Below are 13,031 nucleotides of genomic sequence, written 5' to 3' on the forward strand. Positions count from 1 at the left end.
TGTCATTCAAAGAGTGCGTGCTTCAGTCTAAACGAGTGACAGTCATTTGAGGGAAACACTGAATTTGGGACTGCCTTACATGCTCATATGCTCGTGCAATTTCTACCTCCAATGTAGACTGATTTCAAAACAGAGGCCTGTAAGAGCAGTGTGTTTTGGGGACATGAGTTCTTTCTTTCCTATCATTCCGGTTACAGTCAATCAGCAGACTGCTCCCTCAGTCGTGTTCCCCTAGAATACTGAATTTCCTTTAGAAGTTCATTGTTAATATAGGTAGAAGCCAGGTGACTTTTCCTGACTGTCAGTTAATGAAAACAATACACACTCAGGATGCGCTGCACTGTCATTTTATGTCATTAAATCTACCTGGTCTGGCATGCACTTTCACACAAAACTAGAAGCCAACCAGTACCCTGAGTTTTGATGGGACTGCTGGTGTTGACTGCCCTCCCTGAGCTTACTCAAATCAAGTATGCTCACGTTCAGCAAAGCACAGTGTTAGGCACGTGGTTAATACTTGTTGGGTTCACTGAGCTTCACTTCAGCTGAAGTTCCTGTGATCTCATGTGCAGGCTTCATTAGGTGATGTACTTTGCATAACTGAGACCTTTATTTAGTACCAGTATGAGGAGGAGATATGCATAATTCTCCAATAGAAAGGTCTGTTTGAACTGACGAATTCAAGTTTTTAATTATGTTTGGAATCTGAGAAGTGTCATGTAAGCTCTGAATAGTAGTAGCATTAATATTATTAAAGATGCTTTATTTCACTGTTACTGTACCTTCTCTTTGTAGCTTCTGCTCCAGATTTTTCCAAGAATCCAATGAAGAAACTGATTCAGGTTCAAATAGGCAGCACGGTTGATTTTGAATGCAAACCCAGAGCTTTCCCAAAGGCCAAAAGTTCCTGGAAGAAGGGAGGTGAGCAGCTACACGAAAACGAAAGGTATCAAGTTACATTGGTTTATTTGTTTTAATCTTACAAAAAGCTTGTTTCTGTCTTTTAGTGCATTAGTGTTGTCTATAGATTGAAATAGTTGTAAAGTCTTTCTGAAGACTGTCTAGCTGGTGGAGTTGTTTGGTTGGTTTTTAATCGTCATTGTACCTGAGCACTGAGAGTGCATGCGTATTGCTTTCTTTAAGGTATAGGACAGGTTTTATTTTCAGGGTGTTTTTAGAATATCATGAATAAAGAGAACTAGACAGTGAAGAGCAGTGGAATACAGGGAGAAGTGAAAGCATAGGAGTCACTGTAGAACATGCAGAAGGAAAGACAGAAAATGGTAATTAAATTGCCTACTGAAAGAAGAAATGCTTCCCACCAGGATGCAGCTTTGCACCTCTGAAATAAATAATTTGGGGTGATGTAATAAGCAGAATTAGCAAGAATTCTCTCCTCTGACCTGGCAGAGGTCAATTATTGCCCCGTATTATGGTTATAGTGTGTATACTTGAAGCATCTTGTACTTACTCAGGCTGTTCATTGCCAAGCATCTTGTATTATAAAACCTTTACAAGTTTTCTCTGAAGTACCTCTTATCTGCAGTCATTACGCCACAACTCGGCTTTGTTCATTCCAAATTAATCTGGAGTAGCTTCTACTCATAGCAGACCATAGTCCCCCAGGTCTCCAGGTAGAGAGAACAAAGGATGCAAACCGTAGTTGCCTTCCTGTATGTTCCTCTGTGATGAAAAGCTGGCCTAAGTCATGTATATCTCTTGATGGATGAACTTCTGTTTTATTCTTATCCTCCAGAAAAGGAGGATTAGACAATTAACCAAGGTTGAATGCACTTGATGCTCATTTAACTCATCAAAACCAGAAGACATATCAAAATGTGATGCAACCTAGATAACCCCCTGAAAGATTTATTTGTTTTATATACGTATATGATTGTTAACTGATCTGTAATACTGGACAGTTGCTGTGTGTTGGCTGTAATGGGTTCTGTGCTCCTGGCTCTAATACCTGTCTGGACACAGATTAATACAAGGGATTTTGAGATCATGTGGAGGAGCACTGATTCAGCTGTAAACAAATCCACCTTTATCCCCAAATGTTTCTAGATTTACCAAGACCAGAAAAAGACAGGAAGATGCTGAAAACTTTAACTTCTCTGAAAGGCATTCCAGTGTAATTCTCTTAAAAAAAAACCCACAAGTTTTAGCATCTTTATTTGGGGCGAAATGATGTCAAACTGGGGGGGGGAGAGGAGAAATAATTCATAAAATCCTGTGTGATTCTTAGAAGTATCAGTTACTGGATTTGTCTTCCCTACAGTCTGAATTAAGTATTTTCATTTCATTTTGTGTTGGAGTTTAAAATGCTGTATTGTGGGAATTAATGCATTTACTTACCAGGACTTCAATGGGAGCTTTTTTTTTTTCCTCTCCCCTGGCTTTCTTGTTACTTAATCTGGTTTAATTTAGTTTGAATTTGATTGATACATAAAAGGCAGTTTCGCCCCACTTTTCCACTGCTCCTTTGTACAGAAGTGCTATGAACTGGAAAGCAATATGTTTGTCCTTATTATCATATCAATAAGGATCTAAAATATTTGGCTTTTCTGCTGAATAATCTGTCAAATAAAAAAGGCAGTGATTACATAGTTTGTTTATTTTAGTAATAACTTGTTCCCATTGACAATGCCTTTTCAATGCCTTTTCATTCATTAACAGTTTAATTAATGACACCAAGTTTCAAGTGACAGTCTTGTGGTCTTGGACCTTGAGACATATTCCAGTCCTTAGCAGTGTATGTGGTTACACTGCACTAACAATTCAATTTAACAGGATTTTGGTAAGGTAGTACTATATAAACCTATAGATAGGTCCCCGCTCTGTAAACCAGCGGATATGGGACAGCAAATGCAGAGTAGCTTGAATACTCGTACATCACAGATACTAAAGTTGATAAATCTTGGATTGGCATCCTGGAGCACCACTTGCTGTCTAGTACCAGATAATAGTTGTTTTGATAGCTGGAAATATGAAAATGTGGGACAGGTTGTGACAATAGTAAAAATTTATCAGTATGAGAAGTACATGCACTCATTTCACAGATGGATTTCTCCATGGTCAGTTATGACTAAGGTAACTAATAACAAATTACAGTGCCACGAATAAAACCTGACAGACTGGGCAGAATTAATGGACAGTGTAACCCTATGGAAGTCCCTCAGCTGTCTGGAAGATCTGTAATACAAAGTATGTTCTCCCAGTTTGGGTGGGAAAGGAAGACTTTGATAATTACACCACCATGGGCCTCTCAGGTCAGGAACCCTGAAGTTGGTTAATCCTTCTTCCCATTCTCAAAGAGCATGGGCATGAGTTGAGACATTTGGCACTTGTAGGTTTTAGTTGGGGGGTGGTTGGGTTTATGCCATCCCTTTGACTATGGAGAAAAAGAAAATTTTCTCAAAGATTATTTTGCTCCAGAGTTAGGAAGAGATGATTTTGTTAATAGTTTGATCTGATGACTGAACAGGTCCTAATCGGTCTCCAGTGGTGCAAATGGGCATGTGCCGAAGCATTACTCCATCATTTATCTCTGGTTTACAGGGCTGAAAGTTTCTGCCATTTGCCAGTGCATCAAAAATGTGCAGGTTTTGGAAATGGAATTCAGTTTGAGAGTTGCTGGCCTTCAGCAAAATGTATTGGAAAAACGACTGCAGATACAGGGAACACTGAAGGATGCATTAGTTTCTTTAAGAGATGTAGATCACTTCGTGGCAGCGGGCCAGCCACAGTACATCTGTTTTATCACAGTGTGTGAATATCTAATAATTTTAAGTATACTAAAAGCTTTGGTTTGCCTAATGTTTGAGCAGGAGGGGTAGGCCTGTTTCTGGGTTTAGGGTTTTCATAGGCTGTGTGCTGCATTTACTGTTTTGTAACTGAAAAAGTGAAGTATTTCTCTTTGGAATTTACCAGCAAAGATTTTATTTTGACAATATTTTTGTCTTGGATTGGTTTGGTGGTTGGTTTGGGGGGGGGGGGGGGGTGTTTGTTTGGGTTCTTTTTTGTTGGTTTTAATTTGGGGAAAACTTGAATCTTAATTATATTTTGGTTTTAATAAGCCTGTTGCTTAATTATTTCAGGCAAGCTACACTTGCAGATAGCTCAGAGCACTCTAAATGTGATTTGGTTTAATTAAACAATAGACATCTTCTGGTCTATACCCTGATGCTGGTGTTTCCTTTGTTTGATCTCAGGCTTTCTCAACACTGTTGGGGTTTTATTTGGTTTTGCATTTTTCCTACTGGAAACTGCTTCAAACTAGATGTTGCAATACAAGGCTTCCCAAACATACAGATAGCTAGAATGTCCAACAACTCAGTAGCTTGCTTGCAACAGTAATTGATATATCTTAACACCTTTTATGGATGTCATTATAATTACCTGTACCGTGTATTAATCATGTCTCCAACACATTTAAAATACTCATAAACCATATGGTAAGATTTAATTAATTTAAAATGTTCCATCTAATATAAAGTGCAGCCAAATATTACATATTTTCTAAAGTAAGTTAATGAGCCTGTGAGAGGTCGGCTGTGCTGAGACTGGTGAAGCACATCACACATATGCTTCCAACACCACCACGTTGGCTCAGGTACCTCAGTACTCTGGAAGACTCAAGGATGGTTACTTTCAAATGCAAATGATTAAACCATGTATTTATAACTCTTTCTCCCTCAAATAAGATGCTTTTGTCTGTTGCTCTAACAGGCGACTTGTTATATCTTCTAATTTGCATCTGTTAATGTCATTATTGCATCATCTTTGCCCAGAGGAAGTGGATCTCAGCTACAGCATGAAGTGTTGCAACACCTTTTTTTAAGAGAATACAAAATTCAATTCAAAATAGTTAAGAAAAGCAACTAAAAGTTGCATTTATACCTAGAGGATCTTTAACTGTAAAGAGCAGTGCAGCTGTGGAAGGAATCCATGTAAAATGCACTCTCCATGTGGCTGTAAGGGTTAGGTGAATTTGCTGTTAGGGCAGGGAGCACCATTACTACAGAGCCATGATAGACTCCCACTGCTGGGGTCTGCAGTTAGTGAACATGGGTTTGGAGGATCGGAGAAGTTAAGGGTGAAAGATAAGATCACCGAACCCATCAAACTTGAGTCATGTGCTGCTGCCCTTGTTTACCAGCTTAATCATTCTCTGAAATACAGATTCAGCTGTATTGCTATTAAAAAAAAAAACATAGCCTTGCAACACTGTATTATTTATAATCTACCAGTATAAATAATTAATGGCAATGCAGCTTACTGAAGCATATACCTTTTATGGGCCAACTTTTATTTTGGGAATGCAATTAACTTTTAAGATGGCGCATTCACCAGGGCTGTCCTAGCCGTGCTACTTGCACGTCTTCACAGGCCTGCCCTGCAGCAGTTTCGAGCTGTTACCCTTCATCAGCTACCACAGCACATGTGGAGCTTCGCATGAAGAATTACTTACACTGGACTGTTAGTTACAGTGCATGAAGATCAGACGGAATCTGTTGTTTTCAAGTGAGCTTTCTGCTTTTCCCAGGCTTGGGACAAGCCTTGAGAAGAAAGGCAGTGATCCGAGCTCCCACCTAACACAGCAGGCTTCCCTGCCTACTTTTTGTAGTACATATTTAACTATAGAGAACTGAATCTCAACTAGGACGAATGATGGAGCTCCATTAATACTCATCTGCCTCAAGTATGTTACAGAAAGCAGCAGGGGTGTGTGTTTAATTAATTTTGCTCTGAATACAGAAGCAGGTTAACAGTGAAGTACATGTAAGTGAGAAGGTGAAATCTTCCTGACTTTTCTGAGAAAGGGACGATAGCAATGTTAAGTTCTGTGGTATTTGCTGCCTTCTCAGCTGATAGTTACTCTGACACCTGTGTAAGACTGCAAGTGATGTGGTTAGAGGTTTGCCTGGAGTGTTAATGGTGTTTGCTGTTCTGCTGATTCTGTGTGTGGGTGTCTGGGGCATTTCCAACATACCTTTTAGCTAAGATGCTTAGGGAACTAACATAATAGCCTCACTGGGATTTGTTTGGTGCCTTTGAAATGGAGTGATGGGTTCTGAGAGAGAAGCTCTGAGGCTTTTTTGACTTAGGTGTATCAGGAAAAAGTTTACTTTTTTTTGTTAATTAATCTGGATGTTTTTATATACAGTTAGTTATATAGCTGCTTCGGGTTATCTTAGGGAAGACTTGGTAGAAAGCTCTGCATCTAAGGATATGACAGATGGGAGGTCTGGAAACAGGGAAGGAGGGATTCACATTAGCCTTACCTTTGCATTCCTTCAGTGCTGTTGTCTAGGATGTCATCTGCTGTTGGGATGTCATGCTCTCCTGTGTCTTTACTGTGGGTCGTATTTTGTCCACATTTAAACATGTCTCTGGTTTGTTCCATGCTATCTGTCTGTTAGGCATGACTCTCACTTGCAGAGTCCATGTGGGGTGGAGGGAATTCTCTTTCCTTCCAGGCCTTCCACAAAGCATACCTCTGTGATGTCTGCAGGTCACTCCTGCTCAGCATAGCTGGTAAACTGAGACAGAAGTCTGCAGCAGTGTGAAGCCTCGGTTTCCTTTCTAAACAAGTATGGAGTTTGTACTTGCTTGGGCAGAATCCTAGTCTAGAGAGTCAGTTGTGCAGATGAGCTATTGATACCAGTGCAGTCAGAGCTGGGCTTTATCTATGAATCCTGAGAAGTGAAAATGTGGATTGTTTGTGAACAGTTCTACTGTATATCATACTAATGGCAAATGGTTATTTCAAAGTTACTGGGCAAGGCATGCAGTCCAGTCTAGTCAGATGGATTTTAGATTGCCAACCATCAGGTTGGTGATTGATGCAGTTGTAGATACCTGTGTAGCAGTGTGAGGAATAAAGTATTTGTCTACAAACCAATGCTGAATCTGTTAAAATCTCTTCATAATTTTGTAGAATCAAGTTATTGAAGGATGGAGGACTAAGAATAGCCAACGTGACCAAAGTTGATGCTGGAAGCTACACGTGCCTGGCAACAAACCAGTTTGGAACAGCCAGCGGCTCAACAAACTTAATAGTTACTGGTAGGTGAGCTGGAACGGAGGGTCATCTGTGAGTTGTAAACTGAACTGCAAACTCTGCAGCAGAATTGTGTGTGTAGAGTCTGAGTTTCCTTATTGGAAAAATAATACTAAATGTGGTGGAAAGTAAAGACTGAGAAGTTGCGAATTTAACAATATAAAAAGATAAAAAGATCTTTGTTAGAAATCTTTTATTAGTTGAGAGGAGACTGAGGGGGTTTCCTTGAAAGAAGTATGTCTCAGATGCGAGGGAGTTCTGAAGGCTTTTCCTCCCTTCTCTCGCTTATCTAAGTACTAAATAGTGCAATTGTGCTTTTTAACTTTGGGGGATTTTTAATTTGCTGGGGAAAAGAAATATGGGAATATAAAAAATATTTGAGGTAATTCTGTATTCCAGTCCAAAATCTGTTTAGGCCAAAGGAACTGTATGCTGTTTGCTTATGGAAACAGATGTGGTAGAAACTCTAGCTGCAAGGAGCATTCAGGGACTCCATTGGCAGTAAAATAGAAAGTCTTTCAAAAGCAAATTGTATACATAATTTTCAAAGGGGTTCTTGTCCCTTCCTATGAATCATCCATTACTTGCTGCTGTCTGAGACACTGGACTGAAAGGACCAGTAGACTGTGAAGTTTATCTGAAGAATTTTTTTCTCATTATCTTCTTTTTAAAGACTGGAGTATCTGAAAGATTTTCCAAACTCGGAATGATCTAATATCCTACTGCATTACATATCCTATTTATCACATAGATCCAAACAGAGTTATTTTGTTCAGTGAATTAACAGCTTCACATTTTCAGACTGTGCTCCTAAATGATTCATGTCCCATTTTATACAAATAATAGAATTATGTACAAAGGAGCTCTAGAATTAAATTTTATTTACACTATTTACAGTCCTTGACATCTTTCTTCATTAATGTGATTCTGGAATAACAAGCAGCTTTTCTTAATGACTCTACTTACATTCTATGCAATATATAGACCCAGATATCTAATGTGTTGTACCCTATGTGGATTTCCTCTAGTTTCCAGATTTTATTAACTCCTTCGCTCGCTCCCACTTCTTAATCTTCCCAGTGGCTGCTGCTACAGCTTCCTGCCCCAAAATGTGGGTGTTACTGCTGAGAACCACACATGCTCTTGAATAGCAGTTTCATTGCTGTGGGTTACAGTGCATTTAGCTTTCTAAAGTATATTGGCCTGTACATCGCAGGTAAAAATTTGCCTTTTCAATGTCAAGGAGCTCCTGCTGATAAACGTGCAAGGACACAATGCTCCAACAAGAGGGGTCCGGCAGCAGCATTTATATCCCAGCTGCATAATTTGAAGTGCCTGTCATTAATCAGATTTGAAGTACTTGGTAGGATATTAGTAGCAATCAAAGCTCAGCAGTACAGGAATCCAGTAACTGATACTTCTGCTCTCAACAGAGCCAACAAGGATTATTTTGGCACCTTCCAACATGGATGTCACTGTCGGAGAAAGTGTCGTCTTGCCTTGCCAGGTTCAGCATGATCCTCTACTGGACATCAGCTTCACCTGGTATTTCAATGGAACACTCACTGATTTCAAGAAGGATGCTTCCCATTTTGAGAAGGTTGGAGGGGTGAGTTGCAAACACCTTCTCTTCATTTGCCTTACGGATGTATTCAGTATAGCAAGGCTTGATTCTTTTCTTTTGTCAACACAGTAGAAATAGGACTTGGAGTATTGTGTGCAATTGTGGTGTCCTCAACATAAAAAGGACATGGAACTGTTGGAACAAGTCCAGAGAAGGGCCACGAGGATGATCAGGGGGCTGGAGCAGCTCCTGTATGAAGACAGGCTGAGAAAGTTGGGGCTCTTCAGCCTGGAGAAGGCTGCATGGAGACCTCATAGCAGCCTTCCAGTATCTGAAGAGGCCTACAAGCATGCTGAAGAGGGACTCTTCGTTAGGGACTGTAGTGATAGGACAAGGGGTAATGGGTTAAAACTTCAACAGGGGAAGTTTAGATTGGATATAAGGAAGAAGCTCTTTATTGTGAGGGTGGTGAGGCACTGGAATGGGTTGCCCAGGGAAGCTGTGAATGCTCCATCCGTGGCAGTGTTCAAGGCCAGGTTGGACAGAACCTTGGGTGACATGGTTTAGTGTGAGGTGTCCCCTGCCCATGGCAGGGGGTTGGAGCTTGATGATCTTAAGCTCCTTTCCAACCCTAACTATTCTGTGATTCTATGATGTTTCTCCTCTTCTGGGCCTGTAGAATTTTCTTTTGTATTGAAGGGAAATCATTCACTGAGCTCACTTGCTGCCCATAACCCATCGTTCAGAAACCTGGTATTATAGACCTGATGTATTTTAAGTTCCTACCTCTGTTTCTGCATCTGACCCCACATGATTTTACTTAAGATCACATAAAACACAGCACTGAGAAGTTAAGGGGCTTGACACAGACTTTGTGAACTTCAACCTAAACCTGAACAAAACCATCCCATCTTTCCTTATTTTTCCTGCACTTGCATTGCTATTATATCCCTCAGTATTGTGCCTGAGCCTCCTCAGGTGAGAAGCTGCGTATTTCATTAAATATTTCCAGCGCAGAGATGCTGTGACGGGTAGGGTGACGTTGATAGTTTTTAGAATTTAGCCTTCTAATCAAAACATGAAAAGATGAAAAGTAAACCATTAAGACAGATGAAGGATCTATCAAGAGAATGAAATTAATTACAACAAAAGATCTTGCAGAGCAAAAGCCATGGCCAAGTGAAAACAAAACAAGCACGAAACTGGCCATTATAAGCCTTCATAAAGTTTCCTTTCACATGTTCTTGCCGGACCTCTCCTGCTATAGAGGAATAGCAGTGGGTTAGACACTGCTGCCATTGAAACCGACATTTCAGCACCTAACTCTTTTTGCCTGTAAAACCTTGAAAGATTTAGCATTTAATCAGCAGACACCAAAAGCACAGAGCATTCTGCGGTTTGCAATTGATTATATATAAGTGCATGTGGAGATGATGAGATTTCCTTGTAGGAGCCATGAGATACTCGTATATCATGTACGTTCTCACAGAAATGTTTTGGGAATTAGGAGCTGACCATCTGTCATGTTGTAATGGGAATGCTCCGATTTCATAGCCCGTTACCTCCCAGGATTGCTACATGGGCTTTATTTATTTAGTAATATTTCCCCCCGCTGTACTCTGATTGTGTACACAAATAGTAATATTGGATAGGGAAGGTTAAAACCATACCAAACCCTGGCTGTGACAGTTCTACTGGCTCAGTTGAGGCTTCAGAAGCTGATTGGAAAATGCAGTGCTTTTTCTCACTATAAGTTCCATCTTTTTCCTAAAACCAAACACAGACATAATTCCAAATTATGTCTTGTTTAGGTGTGGGTTTTTTTTCACATTTCCCCCACATACACACACAAAATCCTCAGTCAGTGCTGAATTAAAATCCAGGATGAGTATTGCCTGACTCAGAACTCTGAATCTACAACTTCTTATTTGGAAGTTTGTCTTAAGGGACATACAGAAATGGAATATAGACATTATAGGGTGCTTTTTTAAACTCATATTTGAGTAAAGAGGGATTGAAGCTTATTAGCAGAAAACTTCATAGGTAACCAAGAGATCCACAAAAACATTTTATGGGCTTTGTATCACACTGGGGTCAGTGGAATGATTTCACCTGGAGTTATATGTGGGTCATGGTAAGTAAATACGTATAAATATGTTCTAACTCTTCCAATAGTTGCTGTGTGTATTTGTTAAATGAGAATCTCTCTGCAAAAGTAACTCCAGATTTCTTGGTTGTAAACATGGCTAAAGGAAAACAGTTTTTCAGTGGATAGATTTCTGTGTAGTGATGTCTTGGAAGTCCCTGTCACGCATGCCTGAGGTCTCCAACATGTAGTAGTTAGCAGGAATGTTATGGGACCACCACCTGGTCTTCCAGATGGTCAGAAAAATACAGGATGTAACACTGTCTTACTGCTCTTTTTTGGGTTGTTTCTTGTTTTGTCAGACACATGATTTACACACAGAGTATGGCAAGCCAAGCAGATGCCAAATTTTGAACAGGCTGCCTCTAAACTGTTTCAGGTTATCACCTGCACATGGAGCCCAGCAATGGCTGAGCTGGTTATGCAGTGGGGAGGAGCAAAAGCAATTTCAGCAGCTGTTCATACTGCGTGGGCTTCTCTGTATTTGTATTCTGTGTAGTGTGGAGAAAGGAAGGTGATCTTACTGTCACCTGGACTTGTCCATGCTGACAGAGATTCAGTCTGGCCAGGCAGGAGTGCAGATATCACTGATAGTCTGCAGAGCCATGGGAGGTGAGGGTGGTGGCTACACTGGAGCATATTTGGGTGGGGGGGGGGTATTTCCAGTAAAATTACTCTATTTGACAGTCACCTTTGTCAAGATGTTTTAGATTTGGTTTCCTAAAGTAAGTTTGTATGGAACATGATTTGCTTGTGAGTATGCATTGCTGCTGTTGGTCATTGTCTGAATATCCACTTAGATGGATTTTTAGATTGCCTTCAACCCAACTTCTAATGTGTTGTACACAATCACTGCTCAATTGTCCTGCAGATGCTTACATCTGCTTTCACAGACCAGCCATTGTGTTTATACACACATGGAAGGGGATCAGGCAGAATTGTTTTCAGCTTGTGTTGAATAGTGAGGCATTGTACTGTTGAAATAATGGGTGTTTAAACAAAGGAAGATAATCAAATGGTTGGAAAGGTGGTTATTTTTTTTCCAAGACTAAAATAAACTCCAGATTTGTGTCTTCCCCTTTCTTCCAGACTACTCTGCACCCCAGAATCTGTCATGTGGCTGGAGTAGCTTAAAATACCCACAAAAGAGGGTTCTGTCCTCAGGTGAAATGCTGCTTCTCCAGAAAATTAAAAAAATCCCAAAACAACAAAACAACCACACTTTTTAACATTCAGACCTGAGAGATTTTCCTCTGAAAGGAAACAAATAGTACACAGTAGCCTTAACATGATAGGAAGCTACAGTTATCACTCAAGTTTTATGGATGTTTCCCTTGATTCAGGAGATCAACCATATGCCATGACATAAGTAAGTCAGTGGGAAAAAATGACCAAAGATTAACTATTCATGAAGAACAAAGAATAGAAATTTAGATTTATAAAATGGGGAATTTAGCCTGAAATGTACAACCTGTAAATGAAGATGTGCTTGCCATAGCCTGTGGGAATGGACCAAATTCAGCTTTGCCGTTCACATATTTGAACTCCTTAAAAATCTGTGATAACCAGACATGCAGATTCTGTCTAGAAGTAAAAACTGGTTAATGGTCACAGAAACCAGGTTTTTCTCTTCCTTAGGGTTTTGAGGGAAACGGCTGGTCCCAGGGCACTAACTTTCTTCATGGTTCCTAATAACAGTCAGGAGGTGCATTCCCAGTATGAGCTAACCGTGATGTAGCTTGCCTCTCGCCTAAAAGAGGAATACTATGTCATGTTTATAAGGAAAATGCTTACAGGCAACTACCATGGAGCAGCTGATAATAACCTGCTATCCTGCAGGCTGTCTGCCAGTGCAATTTTGGAGCAACTTTATCTTCCACATCTTTGGTTGATTTCTTTTCTGTTTACAAACACGATGTTAATATTAGATTACAAGGTAGTACATTTACGTTAATCAGAACTGTGGTTTTCAACAGAGTGCATCGGGAGATTTAATGATTAGAAACATCCAGCTGAAACATAGTGGAAAATATGTTTGTATGGTGAAGACAGAAGTGGATAGCGTAGCATCTGCAGCGGACCTTATCGTACGAGGTAAATTTCAGCTTCAGTTACCATGAATCATATTCTCTAACTTTTTTATACGGTAGATTACAGAAACAACTGATGCAGATTGCAAACCCAATTCAAGGATTACTGATGAATGACTGTGAATTATGTCATTCTGCCTTGCAGTTAGGGAGAATTCTAGCTCA

The 13,031-nt window shown here is 40.0% G+C and overlaps 1 protein-coding gene across 1 annotated transcript in view; it reads left to right on the forward strand.

Annotated features, from left to right (window-relative positions):
• LOC133270502 (contactin-3-like) overlaps positions 1-13,031 on the forward strand; it is a 101,264-nt gene that overhangs the window by 77,920 nt on the left and 10,313 nt on the right. The window contains exons 9-12 of the mRNA XM_061455715.1: positions 796-946; positions 6,944-7,071; positions 8,500-8,675; positions 12,753-12,870. Of these exons, the coding sequence (XP_061311699.1) occupies positions 796-946; positions 6,944-7,071; positions 8,500-8,675; positions 12,753-12,870 (573 nt within the window). The remainder of the gene's footprint in view (positions 1-795; positions 947-6,943; positions 7,072-8,499; positions 8,676-12,752; positions 12,871-13,031) is intronic.

This window comes from Pezoporus flaviventris, unplaced genomic scaffold (assembly GCF_033815535.1).
Source record: "Pezoporus flaviventris isolate CSIRO_AGI_PZ_B2104156 unplaced genomic scaffold, CSIRO_AGI_Pfla_v1 ptg000021l, whole genome shotgun sequence".
Taxonomy (NCBI): domain Eukaryota; kingdom Metazoa; phylum Chordata; class Aves; order Psittaciformes; family Psittacidae; genus Pezoporus; species Pezoporus flaviventris.